The 26,974-nt window shown below is 47.1% G+C and overlaps 2 protein-coding genes across 6 annotated transcripts in view; one reads left to right on the top strand and one right to left on the bottom strand.

Moving 5' to 3' along the window:
- Window positions 1-26,974, top strand: part of LOC135916042 (uncharacterized) — a 95,276-nt gene that overhangs the window by 38,531 nt on the left and 29,771 nt on the right. The window contains exon 1 of one of the 5 annotated variants that reach the window (XM_065449252.2): window positions 9,425-9,551. The exons of 2 other annotated variants lie outside the window; for them this stretch is intronic. In XM_065449252.2, the coding sequence (XP_065305324.1) occupies window positions 9,487-9,551 (65 nt within the window). In that variant the 5' untranslated portion in view covers window positions 9,425-9,486. 2 more of the 5 variants (XM_065449254.1, XM_065449251.1) reach the window with 2 other exon arrangements.
- The window catches only part of LOC135916041 (carnitine O-palmitoyltransferase 1, liver isoform-like), a 137,507-nt gene that overhangs the window by 92,526 nt on the left and 18,007 nt on the right, over window positions 1-26,974 (bottom strand). The window lies entirely within an intron of this gene.

Raw genomic sequence — 26,974 nt, 5'->3', positions numbered from 1 at the left:
AGGAGTATATTAAATGTCCGAGCTCACATCAGGATACGTCAGCCACCTACACACCAAGGGTATCCACTTTTGAAACAGTCGTCTTCCTTAAGAGAATAGACCAGGGAATGTGATGACTGTATCTCGGCCAATCACAATTGTCGAATCGGTCGTAACATCCCTCCCATGTTGACGCACCGTTCCGCGGGACTCCGCCTCCTATGTTGCACCCTGTCCCTCGCACACGAGGAAACCACGACACAATCTGGGATGAAAGGACGGCCTCGATAGATAGATAGATAGATAGATAGATAGATAGATAGATAGATAGATAGATAGATAGATAGATAGATAGATAGATAGATAGATAGATAGATAGATAGATAGATAGATAGATAGATAGATAGATAGATAGATAGATAGATAGATAGATAGATAGATAGATAGATAGATAGATAGATAGATAGATAGATAGATAGATAGATAGATAGATAGATAGATAGATAATGATGACGATAATGATGACGATGATGACGATGATGACGATGATAGATAGATAGATAGATAGATAGATAGATAGATAGATAGATAGATAGATAGATAGATAGATAGATAGATAGATAGATAGATAGATAGATAGATAGATAGATAGATAGATAGATAGATAGATAGATAGATAGATAGATAGATAGATAGAATTATCGGGGATTAACATTACAACTTGCGAGCCAATGATAGGAATTACGGGAGTACCATGAAAAAGTACGTATGGTACTACGAGCGCGTAAGCCCGGCAAGATTTTTCGCAAGTGCTCTTTTTTCTTTGTTTTTGTTGTTTTCAAGCTCCACTTATGGAGTAATTTTATCACAGAAACAGTGATAGAGGCTATTGTTCGCCTAATGCCGCACTTTGAAGCAGGCAAATAGAATGCATCGAAGTCGAGTTAATAATAACAAAAGGGAAAATAATATTTACTGAGACTACAAATGTTTTCATAGAGTAGCGCGAGACAGCTTGAAGAACTGCCACCTCTAACATTTTCTCGTGTGCGCTCGTCATCTGATGTGGATACAGTTACATAGATTAGCACTTCATGTGATGCCCTAGATATACGCGTCCCAGGCGGCACGTCAGGTTGGGCCAACGTTGGAGACATATTGGCACTTCTTGGCCCAATGATGGCCTAAGATTAACAGCGTGGTTCCAATATTGGCAGTGCCATTCTGGTTCCTGGCCCAATGTTGGCCTAAGGTTAACAGCGTGGCGCCAATATTGGCTGTGCCATTCTGATAGAGATCCAATGTTGGCCCACTTTACACAGTAAGTAAACAATATTGGCTGTGCCATTCTGATAGAGATCCAATGTTGGCCCACTTTACACAGTCAGTAAACAATATTGGCTGTGCCATTCTGATAGAGATCCAATGTTGGTCCACTTTACACAGTCAGTAAACAATATTGGCTGTGCCATTCTGATAAAGATCCAATGTTGGCCCACTTTGCACAGTAAGTAAACAATATTGGCTGTGCCATTCTGATAGAGATCCAATGTTGGTCCACTTTACACAGTCAGTAAACAATATTGGCACTGCCGTTCAACAAGGCGGGAATTATTGGACCGACTTTGGTATGGATTTGCCAATATGGGTTAGTAGTTGGCTTTCTTTGGAGGACATTGGCCCGTAATAAGCTAATTTTCGCCTTGTCGGCTTTTAGTGCTCTACGACTTGCTGAGATTGAACAACGTGTTTTGAAAACTAACGCACTGATCACAGGCACACTGCGCAGGAACCAAAAATATGTTCTCCCATGTCAACTCCATGAATGGTACACCGCCATTATTGCACTTCTCCTTTACCGAAATGTGTCCCCTAAAGAGAAAAGCCAGTGTACCACGTAGCAAGCAGGGGAAGTCGCATAAATTTAGCCACTGCTTTATTGATCGTGAATAAGAACTTGAGCTTTCCATAAGAAGCAACGGTATTGCCAATTTGCCTGCGCATTGTATTTTTTGCATGTACGCTCCGCGGCTTTAGTGGGTCAGGATTCTGAGGAGAATCGAGAATTACAGTGCCTCAGAGCTGATGGAACCGTTTTATATTGCATCGAGATGGAGCGCATATGCATTAGTGAAACTATTGTTTGTTTGTTTAGCATGCATGGCATGTTGCGGCGACATCATGCTCCTATTCTAATACATTTGTTTGTTCGTGCATGCGTAGTAAGCTCCTTGTATGAATGCCCCTGACAGAAAAAAAATTAATTGCACGTTTTGGCATTTGCGTGTCAACAACCTCTTGTCTTTGCCTTAAGTAGGCACGGCGAATTCCGGATTTTTTTTTTCGGCCTAGCTTTCCGTCCTTCAGCCCCCCCTTGCCTCTCCTTCACGCACCCAGGTGAGCCTGGTCAATGCTGTCAGTCAAGCGTTCAGACAGCCATAAGCTGCTGTGTCGAATTGGGTGCTCTCGGAAGCATGGGGGAAAGCGGCGGGGTCACTATTGTCCTCCTTGTCGCCCTCCATCGCTGCCACCCCAAAACCCGTTCGGGCTAGGTCTAGCGGGGGAAAGTGGCGTTTACGCCGTATTCTTCGTTCACCCTTTCCTTTCACTCTTTCTTTCTACGTGTCGCTAGCACGCCGACTGGGTGCAACACCACCTGAGTGCTTGCCGTCCGTTCTTGCCAGCGCACTCCTCTCGTGAAAAATGCTCGCTTGCTGTCGTCATTCCTACTGAGAAGCCTACATCTTGAAATACGCAGCAATGTGGCCACGAATTTTTGTGAGTGTTAGAATTAATATAGGCGAAACAACAATTAGAAATGAAGTCGGCGCTCGTGGGCACCGTCTTCGATGTGGGATGAACTCAGATACAAAGAAGCATGGATCATACAATGGTGAGTGCATTTGTTTTGCGCATGTTATAAGGTTTATCAGAAGCAATATCACCCAAGCTATATCACCCAAGCAATATCACGCGGTATATATATTACTGAAACAGGCCTGGCTAATGTAGAATGCCTGTAATTAAATAGCTCTTTTTATTTGCAGCCTTTGAATAGTGCCTGGAGTAGAACCACGTGTAAATCTCTGTGAATTTCACCCAAATTCCAGGACTAAGATTTTATCAAGCCACGCGTGCGGCCTGATCCTGCTAGTGATACCGAGGAACCACGCTTCTTCTCACTGGTATAGGTCAAGCATCATTTCCAGCTGACAGTATTTCTTTCTTTTCGAATAAATGCTTCTTTTACTAGTGTTTCTTGACGGAACTTCTCGGTTTCCACATTAAAAATTTCGCACGAAGGCCGCATTGTGTCTACACTGTCTGAAACTAGGCTTTTTGTGCTGCAGCAGGTTTTGCTGCAATTTTTAATTTTAAAGTGCTACGCTGACTAAGTGTGAGCTGTAAACAAAGTGGACTGCGCATTTTATGTCTGTTCTAAGTGTTACGTTACATCTTGTACAAGGTATGCCATATATGTCGAAATATTAGGAAGTGTTACTTGACAAATCTCTTGCAAGAAAGTTTCTTGATTCACCCCTTCGAACTCTCTGCTCATACTTATAATATTGTTGCAGTATGGCGATTTTTCAAATGAAAACTCTCCATCATACATTTGTCATACCAACATCTCTGACATTGTTTCTTTTCATTTTACAGTGCAAACATTTCCTCCAAGTAATGGTGAAGTCGCTATCGGATATGGTGGCAATATCAACGAAACCACCGCGTTATCCGAAATCGGGGGCCTGATAAGCCTCGGGGGCCTGATAAGCCTGCTGTCATCCAAGCACTGACAAACCTGCCTACCGACGTCAGCTCCATGCCCTGAAGCCCCTGGCCAGCCCACCGTCCTCGGCACCTTGCCCAATTCCTATCCTGAGGGCAGTGCCTGTAAATAAACTGTTTGAAGATAACCGAGCGTCACCCATCTAGGTCCACGGAAAATGCCTGTTTCTGAAAATTTATTCGCAAATAAACTGTCATAAACGTCAATTTCAGTATTCTTTTATTATTATTTGCAGTCATATATGACTTCTGCTTCTTGACATCTTTTTGTCGAGCTTTCCTAGCTACTATTGAGGAAGAGAGTAAGGGGATAATTGCTACAAAAAATGCCGCTAGCAAAATGTTTGCGGTAAGAATATGTGCGTGCTCTAAAGCCAGCATATCTAGAATAGTTCAGGAGAACATTCATTTGGGCTAGATGGTGCATACTTGAATTAGGAAGGAACAGCGCCAACTAAGACGAACACAAGAGGGGAGAACGACACAGGACGTTCGTTCGTTCTCCCCTCTTGTGATCGTCTTAGTTGGCGCTGTTCCTTCCTAATTCAAATATCTAGAATATTCGTCATGCAAAGGGCATTGGCTCAAAGCTGGCATTAATATTGGTAACGATATGGCTCAACACTGGTCCTACGCTGGTAGCACGATGGCTGCTGCATTGGCATAACATTGGCCCAATCTTGGCTTTAACGCTGGTCCTACGATGGCTGCTGCATTGGCATAACATTGGTCCAATCTTGGCTTTAAGGCTGGTCCTACGCTGGCAGCACGATGGCTGCTGCATTGGCATAACATTGGCCCAATCTTGGCTTTAACGCTGGTCCTACGATGGCTGCTGCATTGGCATAACATTGGTCCAATCCAATGGCTGCTGCATTGGCATAACATTGGTCCAATCTTGGCTTGAACGCTGGGCCAACATTGGATTGGGTTGCACTTTGCCAATATGCCAACATTGGTCCAACATTGGTACCAATTTCTGCCAGCATTGGGCCATGGTTGGACCAATGCTGGTGTGCTGCCTGTATGGAAGCTCTTAACGCCGTGCATGTCGTCAATTTTTTTTGCTTAAACGGTGTCTTCTTTGAGCGTTTACCCTGAATAACGTCATAATAGTAGCTGATGAGGGCATTACCTGGAAAGGAAATGGCAGCTAGGCAGTCCCGTGCTTGTCGTGTAAGTTAAGGATAAGATAACGTGCAAGATTATATATATATATATATATATATATATATATATATATATATGCTTTAGCGCATCCTAACGGAATCTCATCAGAAAGCTTGTAATCATGACCCGTAACCACAGAGCACTTCGTGCGCTATAGAGTACAGCTCGTAAAAGCAGGCGCAACCCAATAATAATAGCAGAGATATTGTTAGCACAAGCGGTCTATATCAGCGACACATATTTCTCACGAACGAAAGGCTCTGCAAGTTGGGTCCCGAGCTCTTACCAGTCCTGGAAGACAAGCCATTCGAGAACTGCTAAAAACGCTCGACGTAAACGGAAAGAACCGAGCGTCCGCTTTCGCAAGCAGTAATCAGGCGCAATTCGAAAAAACGTCACCTTTGCTTGATGTAGCTCTTGAGGTCTCAATAATCCTTTCCGTGACGTCACACACTCTATGTGCAACTCCTCCCAGCGTGGGCTGACTGGAATAGGTGGTGATCGATCACAGTGAACGAACGGCGCAAAACGCAGACGGAGACGAGACGCACGTCCTTGTCCGCTTTTGCGCTGTGCGCTGAACTGTGAGCGTACCCTGTTAGATATGGAGCTGTTTCCTGCGCCTACTTCGAGTTCCCGCGGACCACATCGAATCGCAGCACGTTCCAGAGGAGCGCACGAGCCAACAAGTTCACGTGCCAACAAGTTCGTACGCCGCCGGTGGAGCTATTCAATGCTTGAGTTTTCCAGAAAACGAAGGGATAGCCCGGCATTGTTGCAAGGAAAGTGGGTCCCGAAACAAGACGGCTGCGATGTACCGGGAAGGCCTGGCAGCGTCGCCCCCACCTGGCTTTTGTGTCGGCGAGTTGCTAGTCAGCAAGGCAAGGGGGATCAAGCGATCAAGAAAGGGGGACCAGGCGGCGACTCTCTCCGCCTGGTGTGGCACCGTGGCACGGGCGCCAACCATTGGCCGAAAATGGCGTCATCTGAGCGGACTCTCCCATTGGTCGAATATGACGCGACTTCCAGTCCTCGAAGGATTTAAAAGGAGCATTCCAGAGAGACCAGAGCACTCCCTGATTCACCTCTCTCGAACTTCTTGCCGCGGGCCGCAGCGTCCGAGTTGCTGCCGGCCCGTAATGACTGTACGACTGTTACTTGACTCTCACCTCTCTGTACATAATGTAAAATAAACCCTCCCAAGTTTGTTTTTTCATCCCGAAGTCCGTCCTCAACCCCTACAACCCCCAGCTTGGCCTATAGCTCTGTGTGAACGGAGTTCTCGTCAAGTGCCTTTGGAATCGTTTGAAACGCGAGGCTGAGGTACTGACTCGTCTTCATAAATATGAACTGAGTCTAAATGTTAGCGTAACAGCGTTAGCGTATCCATTGTCATTCTATTTGAGGCGCAACGTTTCGTAACGTGTTCAATGCACGCGGCACTTTCGCGCAATTTTCGGTTGCTGTGGATCAGGAAACAAGTTTTGGTTCTCCGAAAACAAATGAACTAAATGTTAATGTTACTTGCCCCAAAAAAACTCGTTCCTTGTGCAAGGCGGATGCTGATGCGCTGATGTTGCTGCTACTGCTGTTTGTCTATATATCCTATGAACTGATGGCACAGATTCCACCTGCTGCTGTTGTCGTCGTCGTTGTTGTTTCTGTTGTTGTTGTTGACGATGGTGACGATGATGATCGCTAAGGCATCTCCCTTGAATCTATGAATAGTGAGTAATAGAGTCTATGTAAAGTCTATGAATAGTAACCTAGAGTGCGTGAGCTTACTATGTTTTTCTAAGTCTCTTGTAATCAATATGCCATTCTGGGTATGTATGCTTTATTTTCTCATGTTACGTGCCTGTGACAATCTCGTTTCCATCTCTTTCCTAATTTTCCGGTAACGCTGTGCCACGGTGAGGAAGCTTTAGCAACTTCTGCCTCAGCGTTACGGGAAGTTTTATTAACCAGTAAAAGCACTGAATTGGGACCCCTGTTTCATCACTGCGAACATCGAACCCGGTTACACTAAAAAATTCGCGCGCCCGGCCTTCGCCCGCACGTGTCTTTGGCGAATCAGCGACAGCATATACGTCTTGCCTAACGACGTCTGCTTACGCTGATAAAAGAGCAGTTAAGAGCCTCAGTTAATTACCCGGAGTCAAAGCCAGGCGCTGGTCAAGGTTCTCAAGTGATTTCTGCTGCGAAAAACTTTATCTCGAAGAGTCTTGGAACGCAGGCGGAAACCTACATCGCGTGAGAAGCTGTTTTCGTTTCTAACAAACGACGTTCGCTCGCCTCCAGCTTCCCCGTATAGTACCGCGCCCTCATTATCTTTGACGGACAGCTCGTGCTCCGGTGGCCTTGTTTACGCACAGCGTCCAGTCTGACCCGTACGCCGTAAAGCTCGCGAGCCCGCGCTTTCGCGGAATGCCACGCCAGGCCTCGAGGTGCTGCACGCGCCGCCTTCGCGAAGGAAAGGCGGTATAGCTGAAGTCGCGTTGGCACAATTGCGACGTTAACGCGTCGCGTCGTGTTCGTAGAGCCTCGCATTTCGCGTAGATGGAGATGATGCGCTAGGACGACGCGTGTGGGCGGCACGAGAACGACGAATTGACTTTGGAGAACTCGCACGAAGAGCTAGCGTGTCGCATTCGGGTGATCGGGAATGACACGCGAGGAAGACGAATCGTACTATTTCGTCAGGCATGGGTATAGTTAGGACGGTGGTGTCCCAGTGGTTACGGCGTTGGGCTTCTCAGCTTTCACGGCACGTATCTAAAAACCCGATCCTCGGAATTCCTTCCAAGTGGACAAGCCTTAGAAACTCACCGGCTATAATTCTTAAATTGCAATAGTGGTGTAAAGTCATTAATTCAGAAGTTAATGGAGTTAATTAGTGCGTTTTCGTTAATTATCCAATTGTATATTTCCTTTTCGCGTGCCCGTATGTCCGTCGCTTCGAGTATCTATGTGCCACATGCAATTTTGAAAAACAATTTTGTGTGGTCTAAAAAGAAACACCCCGTATGATATATGCGTATTCCACGGCAACGACTACGCGAGTACGCCAACGATAGCACAGTTACAGTGCGCAACATGCAATCAGCTTTGGAACAGAGAAGTCAGCGGCAGTCGTGCAAAGAGCTGTGCTAAAGCTCGGCTTACTACGCCCAAAGCGCTATCTAGTGAGTGTGAGACCCTGCTGCGGTCTGTATTACTTTAGCAAAATCCCTAAATGACCTGTCGGGGAGCCTGGAGGTCAGGAGTGGCAAGAGGTTTGACGACAACCGCTTTACTACACATATAACAGTTGCGGTACCCGAAACTTCCGCTCAGCTTGATTCTGGCTGGCTTTTTAAAAGGAGCACGGGATCAGCTCGTGCAGCTTGGCTTCGAGGGTAACGATTGAATGAAGCATGCGCATAGGAACGATTGGAATTTTTGGTCGAAGCGAGAGATCATTGTGCTGCTGCAGTTCTGACATTTACGGCGCCGCTTATACTTCGCTTCGTGACAGTTCATCTACGCAGAAGACATAATTTTTGTTTTTAATTCCACCTGCCATGAAAAGCGTGTTCCTCTTTGTTTATTGTTTTTTAGAGCGAATGGTCTGATAAGTATTGGGCCTCCGTGGAGTATAGGAAGAGCGGACGCGCAGCCGTTGCCACGCCACCGTTGTCACGTGCTCGTCATGGCGCCTTCGTCGACGCACCTTCATCACCACCACCGTCGCCATTCCGTCGTCGTCACACAGTTAGTCGTTGTTCCGCCATTTTTCGTCGTCGCGCTCCCATGGTGTCGATCCGAAACACGTCGACAACAATACGCACCGCCATCGTCAAATACCGTTATCGAAAGCCAGCTGTATACTGCTGAAGTATCGCTGCAGTGTATCCATTTGATTTATGGAATATCCACGCTAAGCCATTAATTTAGCGTTTCTGGTTTGCGTGCCCATTGATGACCCATGTGTTCCCTAGCAATTCGAGTTGCAAGTCGATGCGCGGTCTTCCTTTTTTTTTACGTATTTTCTTTTACGCGCGCTGCCTTTGCGCGAGCATGGCGGCCACAGTCGTTGACACGCGATCGCTCCCGCCGCAAAAACAGGTGGCCAGCCACTTTCAACAGCAGCGTGGAAGTGGCTTGCCCGCGTGGCTGGATCCACCACTTGCCTCCTCCACTCCTCGTAGCCACCTTTATTTTTTGTTTGCTCCCCGCACGCGCAACGTGCAACCCCCCACAACTCTGGCGCGCGGCGTCGAAGCGACCATTTAGCAGACACGTGAACTTATAACGGGCCACGGAAGACGCGACGACTCACGCACGAAGCCGGCGTGTGTGTGTGTAGTGAAGCATATACACGCGAGGAGGCGATGGCGCGCCTCTTCTCGCATAGAGCACGCGGCGAACAGCTCGCGTACGGCAACTGGAGGCGACCGCCGCCGCCGCCGCCACCAGGCAGCCCCGGCTCTCGCATCTGCTATTCGGCCGCGGCTTGCAGGTCCGACGGTGCGCCGCCGTTCCAGCGCCAGGCCGTGAGTGAGTGACATGTCGGCGGCCGGAAACGCGCAAGCCAGCAGGCTGCCGCTGCTGCGCCGCTACGCTGCCGTCAGGTGTGCGGCCCCGAACAGCGCTGCTGCGGCTGCCACCCCACCCCCACCGCAAGCGCCGACTGCGTTCTAGTGCGCGCGCGTAAAAATTCTCGCGTCTCTAAACGCGCGAGCGTGTCGCGCGCGCCGAACCACTCCTTTCGCCTTGCGATTTGGCACGAGCTATACCGTATATTGGCTCCATTGGCTGCGTATACGTTTGCATCGCTGTTGTACCAGACTGTGCGGTGTGTGTTGTTATGAAAGCCTACCCGTAGTGTTCGTCGCGGGCATCTTGTGCCCTAGCGCCGTTGATGCCCTTCCCCGGTACCGGCGCCGTTGATTGGCGCTTGTCGCTCCTACCACTGCTGCTGAAGGAATACTCGCCGGAGGATTAACGGCGCCGCCGGCTTCCTCATGTTCGCCGGCTGGCTATCGCCCGTGGAGATCAAACAGTGAGTTGCGAACGGTCCGTTCTAGCTCGGGCCCCGAATCTTCAGCCACGGCGGAGGCATGCCACATAATACATATAGCACAGTGTTCGAAATTGTCGGGGACGTGCAGGAATGAGACCCAGACCGCGGGAGGATTGATTGTCGTTTAATGCGAGCTTGTCAAACTGAATGAGCTAGTAGACCGCCAGTGAGTAGCTGCCACCCGCGGTTCAGCGCGAATCTTCGTCATCTTGGAATTTGCAACAGCGCCCACTATTAGCGGCTTCGACCGCAGCGGTATAGCGGTCGGCGGGAACGGGCGACGCCAACGTATCCGTTGGCGAAGTATACACGTGATTAACTCCGCGAGGACTAGCCTTTCCTGAACCTTTTCTCTGTTCGGGCTCCTCCCTCATGTTATATTAATGGTCCTTGCATTGTAACCGTTACAACCTGTGATCGTAACTAATGAGCCACGTGGATAACGGGAAAAAATCTCCGCGTGACTTGCGTGGGTGTGTCATCGGCCGTGAGGCTGGCGAGAAGAACAGATAAAATTATTGTCGGCGCTATATGTAGCACATTTGTTACGATGGTTTCGAGTAAAAAAGAAACTAAATATTTGCCGCAATCGAAAAAGAAAAATGAAATGGCTGCCACCACTGGCAAAAAAAAAGAATAAAAAGTAAGGAAAGAACGCTGCGAAAGCCAGGTGCAGACAATGCTGCGAGATTTCTTCTAGCCCGTGACCGTGTCAGCACGCACAAACCCATGTTCATACCGTATATTGGAGCTTGTCCTAGCTGGTTCCACATCGCAATAACAAAGCGATTTATAAAAAGCGGGCACGCGGTTAGGGCCATGCTTAGCGTTCTGCTTGCAAGAGGGCCCAAGGCGAGGTGTGGTAACGCGCAGGCGCAGTGCTGCCGGCGCTATACTACTTGTGTACGATTAAGGACCCTTTAGCGCATGCGCAAGCTGTTTGCGTCAGCTTGTTTCCAATACTATAATAACCACACCCCGGAGTCCTAAACTCGCGTCTCGGGTTGGGTTATGATAAGCGGTGTAGCGGAGGATCCCGGCTTCCTCTTGATCACTTGGGTTTCCTCAACGTGCACATAAATCAGTCTACAGTACGCTCCATTGTTAGGTGGAACACCCCTTTAGTATTTGGGCGCCGATTACAGCTGAATGCAATTAATGATTCTTTTCTTTATGCACAGATGCCGGCCTAATGAGTACTATTATTCACTTTTTACTCCAAATAAAGCAGAAGTTCGTCATTTACACTGACTTTTCTATTAGGAAAGTGTTCCTATTAAGAGTGGACCGCACTGTAGGCGGTCATTTTTCGTATTGTCGGAATGCTGCCGCCGCTGCGGCAGAGAGTCGAACGCACGAGCTCCCGCCTTATAGGAAACAAAACGTCACAGCTGAGGCCTAATCCGTTCTGAAAGCACCACTCTCGCAACTGACCAAACATCTGTGGCACTGCGATAAGCCAGAGGAGGATGCGGGGGGGGGGGGGGGGGGGGGAGAAAAATAAATTGTAGGAGCAGCGTTCGATTTCAAAGGAGCTTCACGTGCACAGCTGCAGCTTGAAAGACGGACAGAAGCGTACACACATAAGTTGTTCATGGGTGCGCCCTTGCCTCCCGAAGGCATCATATATATAATCGTATATCATTCAGTGTGTTGTTCCCCTTTTGTATGTAATCGAAAGAATCAAATGGAAGTGAACGCAAACATTCTAAACGGCGTTAACCAGACTACACCGTACACTGTCAAGTACGTTGAGGACGTTTAATACTTTTTTTTTTCAATCTCTCTTTTCATCTGGATAAGCCATTAAGATTTGTCCCTCACAAGATGGCGCCAAAGTTGAATTGACTCAACAGAATTAAGGCTTGAACAAGTCTGTTTTCTAATATACTAGAATCAGTCGGTCGCCCTATTCAGTACTGCCGCTTTTTTTTTTCTTTCTTCAAATCATATTTATGAAGCGTTCGTAACCCAATCCTTGGTGGAGGTCATGTATAGTCCAGGGCCCACAATGTAACGACTCATTTCGGTCGATTCAGGGTCCGTAATCGCAAGATTGTCTTACGCTTCATTTTTTTGTAAGAGAAAATCTTAGCCAATCATGATGCTGTACATAATGCTAGCGAAGGCGACCAGCCAGTGGCAAAGATCCCTTACGAACGAAAAGCTTTGTGAATTCGGCCCCGGTTTATTTACTATGAGCAACCGTTCACCACCCGCCGATCCCTCTGATTATGTTACAACAAAAGATGTGCTTTGAAGACAATAAATCACCTCGATGATCGCCTTTTCGGCATAGAAAGGTTGCTTGGGCTATGGGGTAGCACACTATAATAACGATGAGCTTTAAAAGCTTTAGTAACCTTATTTATTGAATGTGATACTGGATCTGTATTAACACTCGATATGTTCTTGTATTTCTTTCCTGAAAGTGATGTTGTATCTATAATACTTAGTATACCACTGCGTGTTTGTTTATTTATTTTGTATTATTCGACTGACCTGTGTTTAATTGCAGAAAGTGCAGAATGTGCCGTTTCGTAGCCGTGTTTTTTCTACTTTAACTGTTTAGGGCACGTTTACGAAATCGACTTGATTCATATCACCTCACATTACCACCCGTTGATAGTTCAATAACTTATTTGTGGAGAAGCCAGTTATACAATCGTTGGAAACGCCTCCACTTTCATCTCCATCTCGCCGCTCGCATCACAGCAACGAAGCGCAAAAGAAAATGATAATAATGATAGCATTGGAATAGAATCGCTATACATTACGTTAGCCCAGAATACGTATTTCGTGAGAATTCGTTTGCTTTCTCTTATTACGATGTCAGTTATATGGACGCTCTGAGAGAGAGAGAGAGAGAGAGAGAGAGAGAGAGAGAGAGAGAGAACAACTTTAGTGAAAATGCCTGCAGAGTCGGTTAGGCTCCCTCCACACAGGGAGGACAAGCTTTTACCGCGACGCGGCCACTACGTCAGTCTCGTGCATTGTGCTCTTCGAGGTCTTGGTTCCTCGCTACTTCCGCGGATCCGAGAGGGCCGCCGCCCCCTTGGACGCTCTGGGCGAATTTTCGCCGTCGCCGTTATATTCTGAAAATGTCCAAATGCAGTAAGATACTATCGCGCCCCGGCCGCCGTGTGCTGTGGTAAATCGTGCGAGGCTGAGCGGAGGAGGATGGCGGCTTGATAGGTGCCGTCTGCCTGCACGCCGGATGTTGGAGGTCACGTGATCAAACGCGCTCTAGTGGGGGATGGGGTAGTACAAGGGCGCGTGAGCGCGCGTCTCCTGCTCTAGCTCGTCCGCGGCTGCGAACGAAAGTCCGCCCAGTTCAGCGCGTACGGGGAGCACGCGCCGTATCTTTGAGGTAATCAGCGGCGGATGAAAACGCTAATAGGAGCGAGAGCCGAAATGGCAGGTGGTTTCATGCGCGCTGTGTTCCCGGCGCGCCTCGTGTTGGACGTCACGTAACATCAACTTTCCGAGATGCGACGAAGCGAGAGACAGTACGAAGCGTTCACTTCCCTTTGCCAGCGCTCTTCCTCTAGCCAGCGTTGAAAATGAAAGAATTGTAGCGTTTTACTTGCCAAAACCACGATCTGCTTATGAAAAGAATTATGGGGTGTTACGTGCCAAAACCACTTTCTGATAATGAGGCACGCTGTAGTAGGGGGACTGCGGAAATTTGGACCACCTGGGTTTCTTTGACGTGAACCTAAATCTAAGCACACGGGTGTTTTCGCCCCCATCGAAATGCGGGCGCCGTGGACGGGATTCGACCTCGCGACCTCGTGCTCATCAGCCCAACATCATAACCACTAAGGAACCACTGCGGTCAATCTGGTTATGAGGCACACCGTAGTGGGCGACTCCGGATTAATTTTGACCTCATGGGGTTCTTTGACGTGTACCCAATGCACGGTACGTGGGCGTTCTTGCACTTTGCCCCCATTGAAATGCGGCCGCTGCGACCAGAATTCGATCCCGCGACCTCGTGCTTAGTAGCGCAACGCCGAAGCCTAGAAACCTTGGCGGGACGCCAGCGCTACGACGGCGAGCGTTCGTGGTTGTCGAGTGAGAACTGTTCATGTTTGCTTGTGCGCGCGTGATGCCTTACTACAATTTCTATGGCCGATAAAACTACGAGCCTTACTTCTTGTAGTTGTTCGATACTTTGCTATCGCTATGCTTTGTCTTTCGGGTGAAACAGCGGCTTTTCCAATTCATTCCTTATCATTCGTCCTGCCGAGTTACCAATCCTGGCGACATCGGGGGCACGGTTCCGTTACGAATGGCAACGGGAATTGAGGACGAAAAGAATCGTTACAAAAATATAGCGCCCAGTTCCACTTTTCACCGGGACCTCGACATCCGCCTTCGGCCATCTTCGATCACCCCTGCGAAGCAACATTACCGCTTCGATGTTTTTGTATTTTGTTGACTCTGTGCTCATATCTTCCGCAACGTAAAAGGGGGATAGACGTGCTAGCGAGAAAATTGCTGCGACGTTGGTCAATCGCTGATGGTATATACGGACGTAACCAAAAAATTAATGCAGGCTATTCACAAAGCCTCTTTTTGGAGGTACTGTAAGCGGTGATAAAAGGGGTAGATAACGCGAAGATCGCTATCACGAGTGCACGGTGGCCGCCCGGACGCCAGCCAACTACGAGGTTATCTCGCGAAATATTAGTATTGTGACTGCGGGCCCGTATTCACAATACTGCTATGGAGCAAGTGTCATCTGCGATTGGCCACGTCCACGAATATCTCGGCAATCGCTATCATGAGCAAAGCGCGCAGTGAGCCAACCAATCAGAAACCTCGCTTTAACCTAGGAAACGTTTTGCGAATACGGGCCACCTTGTACACGCAGTCATTTTTCTCTGTCTCACCCTAGTCCCCTTCCATCTTGACTATATCGGAAATGTACTTGCGTCAATCTCTGGGGGCCACAGCGACAACAGATTCAACAAATGAAACGAGAAAGATTAAGCACGAGATTCGCGCATGGGTGTTACAAAGTTTTTCTCGTGTATGAATCCTGTGGCATCCAACGAAAACAGATAAGCACTCGAGATAAGGATAAGAACACGAGAGCTCGCTCGTGAAAAACAGCGACAACGAATGATAGCGCATGGGCGGAAAGAATACGGACGCGGTGACGTCAACCTTTCTCTCTATATATACTTCGCGTTATCGTCTGTTCCAGATGATGTTCAGATGCGAGCTAGCGTGAAATGCCTACGTTTGTTGCACTCCTTTTAAGAGGAATACGGGATAGGGGACAAGCCTCCTCTCTGAAGATAGACCTACGTCGTATTGGGTTACGCAAGCATAACGCACGCAGGAGCCAGCTGCAGTCTTAAAGCCACCATCCGGGATACGTAGTTACCAACAGCCCACGCTTGAATAGAGCGCGCGAACGAAGGAATTTGTTTCCGCGACCGAGTCTCGACTTGGCGTGCGAAGTCGACGAACACGAAGCCACGCGAAAGCCCCAAACAAAGGATCGCTCTTGAGCCTTCCAAGTCCGGAAAAGAAAAGGAAAAGAAAGGAACAGAGACAAAAGAAAGAAAGAAAGAAAGAAAGAAAGAAAGAAAGAAAGAAAGAAAGAAAGAAAGAAAGAAAGAAAGAGGTATGTGTCGCGCACGCGAGGTTCCGTGGCCGCTGGACTGCCGCGTGTTTCGCTGGTCTAGCTAGCTGCTGCGCGCATGCGCGCGTCTGCACGAATTCCTCGAACAATAAGCGAGCCCGTGACGCACCTCTCGAGTCGGGTCTTCGTCGCGCCGACCTGGCACAATGAGAACAGCGTTTTACCTGATGCGACTGGAGGGGTGCGGCACGACATGCTCACGAGTGTGCCTGTTGGAGAACGGTGCGCATTACTATATTATTACTCTGTACATATTTGTCCCATACCTTTCCCGGTGTATGAGAGAGAGTCAGAGAGAGAGATAGAAATGAATGACAGAGAAAGAGAGATGCAAGCGTTAATGATATGTCGGAAATGTTAGCCTGTGTTATCCAGGTACTGGGCGATGATGGCGATATAGAGTGTGATCACATAAACACACAAACAGCGCATACAGTCAGACACATATATACATACACAATACACAATGCATACAATGTTTCTCAGAAACATGAGCATCACTTTCGTGGCGCGTAACGCGCAGGTGGTGCTTTGCCACGGGCCCGAGAATGCATGTGCCGCAGTTCCAAGTTCCAGTCCCGTTGCAAGTGACCTTCAAAGACTGCTTCTCTGAGAAGCAGTGGCGAGCAGTCACACAGAACATGTTGAAGTCTTCGGGAGCGTTACACAGAAAGCCCATTGACGAGATCGTCAGTTTAATTTTGCACTTGAAGTATAGCGTAGGTCACGTTAAGTCTGACGCGGTGAAGGCATGCTTGGTCTTGCCTATATTGTGCCCTCGCTGCATATAATAGTCATAAGACGGACCGAGTTTATAGAGTCCGTACTGATGGTTTGCATCTCTCTGAAGGGATTGCAACAAACACCAAGCGTGTGCAGATACCAAGGTCGCCGCGTCTTTTCTCGACACAGATATCTGGATCCATTTTGTCGAAGTGCTTTGTGCAGCTCTGGCAGCACAGTGAGCCTGGACATTGCTTTGTGTACCGCAGTGGGCGGGCAACCACTGCAACGCAACCTTGTGCTGCATTCCGCAGGCTTTGCTACACAGTCGTCTGATGCCCATGACGAGCTGTTCCTGCGTGCGTAGCGACTTCAGGGACCGCAGGGACGCTCTTCAGTCGGTGAAGGTGACCCAAGACTAGGCTCTCTGGTTTATGATGTAAACAAAAGCTGCCCGCAGTGCAGCTAGTTCAGTGGCTGCAGTTGAAGTGCGCTGACTGAGAGTGGTAGAGATGGTAACACTCGCAGACGGAATACCCACAGCAATGACATATTATGCAGGTGTAAGAGCCGTCATTGCCAATATGACGGTTAGGGCTGGTGGTAGTGGCGCTAGTATGCTCAAGGGCAATATGTGTCAGCGCTGCCAGCCCCGGCGAGAGTATATGTCTCTTGCCCTTGAACTTAGGTACTGAAGTGTCAATTGACCACGAAGAAAATTTACACGGTGGCTCTGTCGGCACAGAAGGACATTGATAATTTGCCTGGAGCAAGCTCCGCACCACAGGAAGCCTGAAGCGGGTGACTCCGGTTCTCTGGCAACATAGCGCAACTGAGCTCGAACAAACTCCTGTTGCGAAAGCAATGGAAACAAAAGCTTTCCGCTTTCTGCAAGAGTTCCTACACTTGATGTGTTTTTCGGTAGGCCAAAACACACCCTCGAGGATTCTGCTTGCGTACCAATGAGCACTCTTACGTTGGTTTGGGAAAGGCCCTATAACAACGGAAGGCAGTGTCGCAGGAGACCTTCACAAAGAGCCGTATGCATGCGTAGTGGGCATTCACGGGGCAGCCACAAGTGTTGCAGGAAAGCATGGCAGAGAGGTTAGTTAGAGTAACTGTCCGGTTGGAACAGTCGAAAGTTGAACAAATTAGTATAGAATTCATGGTACTGAAAGACAGGCGTACAAACACGGACACAACAAGGGCAGAAAAGGGCAGCACGGACGCTATTTGCGCATTCCTTGAGATCGTGTTCGCATGACTGCCTTTCAGCAACATGTCAAGTTGATGTCATTACCTCGCGCTTGATTTCAACTAAGATGTCACAAACGCGAGTTAATGACATCTTAGTTGAAATCAAGAAAAAGAAATGGGCATGGGCAGGACATGTAATGAGGAGGAAAGATAACCGATGGTCATTAAGGGTTACGGACTGGATTCCAAGGGAAGGGAAGCGTAGCAGGGGGCGGCAGAAAGTTAGGTGGGCGGATGAGATAAAGAAGTTTGCAGGGACGAGATGGCCACAATTAGTACATGACCGGGGTTGTTGGAGAAGTATGGGAGAGGCCTTTGCCCTGCGGTGAGCGTAACCAGGCTTATGATTATGATGATGATGATGACGACGATGACGATGAACATGTCAAGTTGGGCATACCTAGTCTACCCTAGGGGAAGAGGAAAGGGAGTAAAAGATTAGGGTAAACGAAGAGAAGATATGAACCGTCCTTTTAGGGAAATTATTGGAGCCTGATCTCAAGCCGATGACAGACCGAGTTGCTTTCAAACACAGAATAGAAAAAAAAGAATATACATTTGAGCTGTATTTAGCAAATTACCCTCTCTCTCTCTCTCTCTCTCTCTCTCGCTATCTCTTTGCTTATCGGACAGATTTTTCTGAGTGTAAGCCACTAACATTTGTGTAGCGGCCTGTCTAGCCTCAAGCTTTGATAACGGATAATGGCTGGTATTAGCTGAGGCAACCGACTGTAAATGATTTACCACTCCGCCATTACTACTTTTTTTGCTCTCTAACCCCTGTGCAAGCATCATGCAAGCGTAACGAATCCTGACCGCGGCGACCGCATTTCTATGGGTGGGAGTGAAATGCAAAAACGCTCGTGTGCCGCGCATTGGGTGCATGTTAAAGAACCTCGAGTGGTCCAAATTACTCCGGAGTTCCCCACTACGGCGTGCCTCATTATCATATCATGGTTTTGGCACGTAAAACCTCGTGTTATAATTTTAATTAGGCATAGTGAGACTGAAAAAAAAAACACGCAACAAACTCACGTTGCCTGGAAAAATCTGCGCGCTTATAAATCGCGGTCCGAATTCACGAAGCTAGGTCCACAGTCACAAAATAGTTTGTTTTGTTTTTTACGCTAGAACAGTTTGTTTCGAGCATATATTAGTCAATTGTCAGTTTAGAACATATCATTACCGGTCAATGGCAAACGGCGCTTAAGAACAACAAGCTTTGTGAATTCGGCGTCTAGTTCTCTGGGAACGTTTGCGATGGGCAGGCTGTTTTCACTAATATTACGCTTGCCACATCGAACAACTGGGCTCTGTTCGTACGAGCCGCTCTGACGTACAAACTGCTTTCTATAAGTACAGGCCTCGCGTTCCCACCTGTAGATGAAACTGAGGCTTGTCAGCCGACCGACCTGTCAGGTGGTGGCTCAGTCATGCTGCGCCGCCATGGAATGCACGGAGACTCACACACGCCGAGAACGGCTCTCTTCAAAGTCATGCGCTCATCAGAGCACGTGACAGTTTGAAGCAGAGTGAAAAAACAACACATGCGCCAAAAACGAGGCTGAGCTGCGAGTGTCGGGTATAATATCTACAACGCATTCCGCGGCGTAGCACGAGGTCGTCGCGGTCTTGATTCCCACCGACGGCAACTCTTGCATTCCGATGAGGGGCGAAACGGAAAGCGCTACACTGCACGGTGGTTTGGATCAGGTGGTCAACATCAATCCGGGGTTCTCCACCAAGCGCCTATCGTAGCTCGAATGTACGTTGCTTGGGGACGGTAAACACTATATGCCATGGACCAATAGTACAAGCGATGAGTGTACATCGAAAGGGCATCGAACGAACAATGCTGACAACTCGTGGTCCAGCGCATGTTCTGCGCACTTCTTCGCTTTTATGTGTACACTCGTTCGTCCTAACTGTCAGGAAACAAATTCGCCAGACAAGCACCCCTGCTGAACGGCATATGCTTGCTATAGAGCCGTAAAATGTTGGCGTTGTGGTCAGTGCGCTAAGTCAACGCAAATTCGGTGTTAAAGTTGCGGCCTTCCCACCGCAAATCTAAATCTGCGCTGCAATATTCTACGGAGAAAAATGCTCACCGATTCTCAACTGTCGATTCAGTTTAAGCGGATGAAACATCCTATGAAACCGAATTAGCAGCAAAGCTATATCCTTGCACCAAAGCACAGCTGTGCAGTAGAACACGCTCAGATGATTTCACTCGTAATGTGGACGGAGGCACGCCGGAGGTTCGAGTACCTGTAGATTTACAAGGCTTTTTTTTATTATTAGCACGTATACTAATAGGCGCTCACACGCGTGCCTACATTGACTGATGAAAGACGGGAAACGGGGAACACAGGAGAGTTCCTTGATGCGCGCGTCCTGTTTTCGTCTTCTTTTGTCGCGTGCACTCTACGCCGTAGTTCCTGTATTGAATATGCGAGGGAATGAATGAATGAAAAACTTTATTGCCACAAAGAAGGTATACCGGCGAAGGTGGAGCTCTCAGTCCAGGGCCCCAGTGGCCTTTGCCATCTTGCTAGCTCTGTCGATCAGCTTGAGCTGTTCTTCAGGCTTCGAGCAGGATAGCGCAGCCTCCCACTGCTCCGGTGTTGGTGTTTTGTGTAATGGCGCTACCTTTGGCTTGGGAGAAAAAGAAGCTGTTCAAGTGGGCGGCATTTCTGTGTGTCGCAGGTTTGAGCCCTGGTTCGATTGCATATAGAGTCGCTCACGTTCAAGTTCCTTCTACAACTCGGTCATATATGTCTGCATAATGCGACCACGTCGACCTCCACGAACGCTGTACTCGTCTGCCTGAGTTTACCCGTCACCGTCGTTGTCACCAAAATCGACAATAATACAGAATGAGAAACTCAGCACGCCCTCTCCGACGGCGCCTGTGCAAGCGAAATGCAAGAGAAATGTGTTAGCATTACTCTTCCGTCGCACCTCTTTGAAAGGTCCCGGATCGACGATTTAAACCGCGTGCACCACGTATCATGAGAGCCCACTCGACATACATACATACATACATACATACATACATACATACATCCATACATCCATACATCCATCCATCCATCCATCCATCCATCCATCCATCCATACATACATACATACATACATACATACATACATACATACATACATACATACATACATACATACATACATACATACATACATACATACATACATACATACATACATACATACATACATACATACATACATACATACATACATACATACATACATACATACATACATACATACATACATACATACATACATACATACATACATACATACATACATACATACATACATACATACATACATACATACATACATACATACATACATACATACATACATACATCCATCCATCCATCCATCCATCCATCCATCCATCCATCCATCCATCCATCCATCCATCCATCCATACATACATACATACATACATACATACATACATACATACATACATACATACATACATACATACATACATACATACATACATACATACATACATACATACATACATACATACATACATACATACATACATACATACATACATACATACATACATACATACATACATCCATCCATCCATCCATCCATCCATCCATCCATCCATCCATCCATCCATCCATCCATACATACATACATACATACATACATACATACATACATACATACATACATACATACATACATACATTTCTAAGCTCCCCCAGCCCTCTCTCATGCTACCACGTGACCGGCTTCCCACACTTCACACATATGCACTTTTTCCCCGCTTTGACACCCCCAATGCTGACGCATTACAAAAAAAAACATTTATGACGCAAAGGTGCCAACTCTGAATGGCTAAGCCTTTGGCAAAACTCGCTGGCCAGCGAGTACAGGGCAATCGGCCCCCTATGCCCGTATAGATGGTGGTGTTGCAGCAAGCGGGGTTAGCCTGGCGTACATAGCCAGCAGTTGTTCAGCCTGAGCCTCCTATGAGTGTCACTGTGTGTGTCACAAGGTGTCGAAGAGCCCCGTGTCTCGTATGGAAGGCAATCAGCCGTGGTTGCGCCTTCTTCTTGATTGCCGCAGGCGCGCCGCGGAAAACGACGTCTTCAAAAGTATTGTGCGAAAGACCATTCTTTTGCAGGCTGTCGACTATCGCTTTCCTTTCTGTGTCGAACTGCGGTCACATCCAAATGAAATGTTCGATGTCGGCGATATCACTCGAAAAGGCACAGAACAGGGAAGTGCATCGTCCAGTCTTGAATAACCAAGACGGGGTGGAGTGTACGCGGAGTCGGTTCAAATGCGGTAAAACAGCGTTGCTTCTGCCCGAGTAAATCCGTGGGTCCCACAGGCTGGGTGTGGAGTCTGGTGGTTCGCCCTAAAGTGAATGCGGATTGCATTCTTAGGGTTCTTAACTAGAACTAGATTATGGGGTTTTACGTGCCAAATCCACGATCTGATTATGAGGCACGCCGTAGTGGGGAATGTACACGCATGTTTTTGCATTTCGCCCCCATCGAAATGCAGCCGCCGTGGCCAGGATTAGGTGCCGCGACCTATTGCTTAGCAGCGCAACACCAAAGCCACTAAGCAACCACGGCGGGTACCGTAATCTTTTTTTTCTTTCGACCTCTGGCGATGCGGACAAAGCATCGACACAAAGAAATGTTTTCTTCTTTTTCTTTCTACATCTACTGAGCGCTTAGATCTAATGCACTCACGTCTGCACTTCAGAGCTTGGAGTGCTTCTCCTTTCTTTTATCCCCACGTTGATGTAGAACACAATGAGTGACGCATTTCGCCACAGATAACCTCGCTGGTATACTTCTGCTTGCGTCAATGTTGATTATGCCCCGCTTTATCGTGTGCTGCTGAGATGCGCAGTGCACGTGACTGGGGAATTCCCCCAGTATGTAGCACGACCATAAGGCAAACGTGAAGAGGGACTGAAAATCTGTTTGTACTCCAAAACGTTCAGCGTAACGAAAGCATTCTGGATCTATACGAAGCTTAACAAAAGTACCTGGCGCCGAATTCAAATTGTTTTTCGTTCTTAAGTGCTCTTTGCCATTGGTCGGTCAATTGCTTTCGGTAAAACGCCCAACACCAGGATTAAATTAATTATTTATTTAAATTCTTTGGTTCTACATGCCAAATCTACTATCTGATTATCAGTCAATTTATGTAGTGGGGGGCTCTGGGTTAATTTTTACCACCTGGAGTGTTTTTCAACGTGCACCTAAATCCAAGTGCACAAGGTTTTTTTGTTTTGATTGTGCACGAGGTTCTTGCTTTGATTGGTTGGCATTTGCTCTGACGAATAACTCTAGCATAAGAACTTTCTCCCGTGACACGGGCCCTGAAGTTTTCCACGTATTAGATCACTCAACTTACTATATCGTTTGCCATAAAAGGAATCATCTTACGTACTCTACCAAGTAATCTCGCTTACGCAATTACAAACAAGAATTTAAGGCGCTTTTCTTTTTTGACATTCGCCAGTGCGAGCAAGAGTGGTGCGATTCTTTGTTTTCGAACTACCAAGCAAAGCAATTTCAAATATTTGAGTGTAAACGGCATTCTTGTTTCTTCCCGCTCGTGCTGCATTCCCGTTTGATACATTAGAACGTTGGCAATCAAGAATCAAATGGAACGCCTTTTCTGCTACTAGTTCCTGTTCTTTCTTCTCTCTCTCTCTCTCTCTAAAGATGGCTGCATGGCAAGCGTCTGCAGTGCCATTGCAGTGGAACACTAGGTTAGACGCTCTTCCTTTATCTAGGTCATTTTTGCGTTCCCTTACTATAGTCTTTGGTTGATGCAACGCCCCGTGTGCTCAATATAGCTGCGGCCGCATGATAAGAGTATTCGATAGACGACTCCAACGCAGCACTTCACAAACTTGTTTTTCTTTTCGTTATTTTACCGCGCATGGTCATCTGTATTTGTCTGATGTTCCACTAAAGCGCTCGTCCGTCAACCTGCAAATACATCCAATCTCTCAAGAGACTGATTGGACTACGTTGACACCATATCGCGACCCTATTCTTTCAAGCCCATGAGAAACTTTGTGCACATACTGCACATACGGTCTTTCTTTCTTTAGACTTTTCTAGTAGGACAAAGCTGAGTCCGTCATCATGTTTTTTTTTTTTTACTTCTTTCGCTGCAAGACCACAGAAGCGGCGCTCCCCGTATTGCAGCCATGGATTTACAGAAATAACTTGCGTACCTTCACAGGCATGGAAGTATGGTACTTTTTGTCCTGACCATTGTGAAAACCATTGTGAAAAGTGCAGTGATCAACAATAGGCTAGTGAGGTCTAGGATTCACCTCAATTTCAAGAGAGAAAGAGTAAAATTGGTCAGGAAGAAGCAGGCCCATCTAGACGCAGTAATGGTAAAAGCAGACCAATTCAGGCTGCTACTTGCAAACAAATATGCAGCCTTAGAACAGAGAGATGACGATAGCATAGAGGTAATGAATGAAACCGTAACTAGGCTGGCTTCAGAAGCAGCAACTGAAGTGGGACGTAAGGCACCAAGGCAACCAGTAGGCAATCTCTCCCAAGTAACAAAGGTCCTAATAAATAGACGACAAAGAATAAAAGTGTACAATTCAAGCGATAAGATAGAATTTGTGGAACTGTCAAAACTGATTAACAGGTAGAAAACAAGGGATATTTGAAATTATAACGTTAAGAAGACTGAGGAAACAGTCAAAAATGGACGCAGCATGAAATCAGTGAGAAGGAAACTTGGCGCAGAACAAACCAAGATGTAAGCACTGAAAGATAAGCAGGGTAGTATCATCGGCAACCTCGAAGAGACATTAAAAGCAGTGGAAGAATTCTATACTGACCTGTACAGTACACAGAGGAGCCTTGATACCTCCATTCGAAGTAGCAATGAACAGGTTGCAGATACTCCTTCTGTAACTAGCGATGATGATAGAAGGGCCTTGCAAAACATGAAACGGGGAAAAGCGGCAGGAGATGGACTACCAGTCGATTTAATCAAAGATGGAGGAGACATAATGCTTGAAAAACTGGCGGCCCTCTATACGAACTGTCTATCAACTTCAAGGGTCCCAGAGAACTGGAAGAATGCCAACATTATACGCACAAAGAAAGGAGACGTTAAAGCATTGAAAACTATAGACCCATTAGATTACTCTCAGTATTATATAAAATATTCACCAAGATAATTTCCAATAAAATAAGGGCAACACTGGATTTCAGACAATCAAGGCAACAGGCTGGCTTCAAGAAGAGATACTCTAGAATGGATCACATCCATATCATCAATCAGGTAATCGAGAAATCCGGAGAGTGCAATCAGCCTCTCTATATGGATTTCATAGATTACGAAAAGGCATTTGATTCAGTAGCGATACCACCAGTCATAGAGGCATTACGTAATCAAGAAGTACAGGACGCTTACGTAAATATCTGGGAAAATATCTACAGAGATTCCACAGCTACCTTAATTATTCACAAGAAAAGCGTGAAGATACCTATAAAGAAAGATCAGACAAGGAGACGCAATCTCTCCAATACTATTCACTGCATGCTTGGAAGAACTATTCCAGCTATTTAACTGGGAAGACTTAGGAGTGAGTATCAACGGCGAATATCTCAGCGATCTTCGGTTCGCAGATGACATTGTCCTGTTCAGCAACTCTGGGGACGAGTTTCAACAAATGATTGAGGACCTTAACAGAGAAAGTATAATAGTGGGGTTGAAGATTAATATGCAGAACACAAAGATAATGATCAATAGCCGGGCAAGGGAACAAGAGTTCAAGGTCGCCAGTCAACCTCTAGAGTATGCGAAGGAGTACATTTACGTAGGTCAATTGCTCACAGGGAACCCTGTTCATGAGAAGGAAATTTACACAAGAGTAAAATGGGTTGGAGCGCATACGGCAGACACTGTCAGCTCCTGACTGGAAGCTTACCGTTATCATTAAAAAGACAAGAGTATAGGCGCCCAAATCTGTGACTGGCGTGCGCGAGCAGGGACTTCACCGTGCGTCAGCGCCGTATGACGGGGCGAGGCTGAAAACAGTCTGAGTGCGCTTGCTGAGCTGAGCGCGCTTTGTCCGCATGCGCTTAGCCTCAGACTGCTTCCAGCCTCGCCTCGTCATACGGCGCTGACGCACGGAAAAGTCGCTGCTCGCGCACGCCAGTTAAAGATTTAGGCGCCTATACAATCAGTGCATTTTACTGGCGCTGACATATGGGGCAGGAACTTGTAGACTGACAGAGAAGCTTGGGAACAAGTTAAGGACCGCGCAAAGAGCGATGGAACGAAGAATGCTAGCCATAGCGTTAAGAGAAAGAAAGAGAGTAGTGGTGGATCAAAGAGCAAACGGGGATAGCCGATATTCTAATTGACATTAAGAGAAAGAAAAGCTGCTGGGCAGGTCATGTAATGCGTAGGTTAGATAACCTGTGGGCCATTATGATTACGGAACGGATGCCAAGAGAAGGGAAGCGCAGTCGAGGACGGCAGAGGACTAGGTGGGGCGATGAAATGAGGAAATTCGCAGGTGCTAGTTGGAATCGGTTGGCGCAGGACAGGGGTCATTGGAGATCGCAGGGCGAGGCCTTCGTCCTGCAGTGGACATAAAATATTATGATGATGATGATGATTATGATGATGATGATGAAATAAATTTCTGAATAGTGAACATTTCAGTTGAACGAACTTGATCAGTGGACCTGGGCTAAATTTTTCAGTCGGTTCAACTAAGTCTTGCAGTGTACAGCACTGGCGTAGCCGATGCCCGCAGCCCCAAATCATCCCTCCAGCGGCGGCTATGTGCAGTGTGACAGTGAGTTTCGTTACTTATGCTGAAATATCAGACCTGCAAATTGTTTCCAGTGTTCGTCCCGAAGAAAAAGAGTACGATGAGGAAGATGCAATGTCAGAGGCAGATTCAAATCCTGCGATTCTAGCCGAGGCTATAGGATGCCTTGGAACGTTGCGAGTCTTCGTGTCTCAGCAACAAGCTGTGTCAGAGAAAATGCACAAAAACAGACTCTCTGGGCAGCTTCGTTACTCCTTGCGCTTTAAGAGCACCAGTGCAAATGAAAATTAGATTTTTTAAAATAAAGATAGGCATCAACGTAATTAACTGTTACGCTCTTCATCTGTATTGATGTACATAACTCCATAAATTGCATTTCTGACTTTTGACTCGATGTCTGCTGTACCTTATGCCGTTCCATGTTCTAGTGAATATTCAGTTTAGTGAACTTTCAATTAAGTGAACTATTTTCTTGTGTCCA

Source organism: Dermacentor albipictus, chromosome 4 (genome assembly GCF_038994185.2).
Source record: "Dermacentor albipictus isolate Rhodes 1998 colony chromosome 4, USDA_Dalb.pri_finalv2, whole genome shotgun sequence".
NCBI classification, from domain to species: Eukaryota; Metazoa; Arthropoda; class Arachnida; order Ixodida; family Ixodidae; genus Dermacentor; species Dermacentor albipictus.
This window is presented reverse-complemented; position numbering and strand designations above follow the sequence as displayed.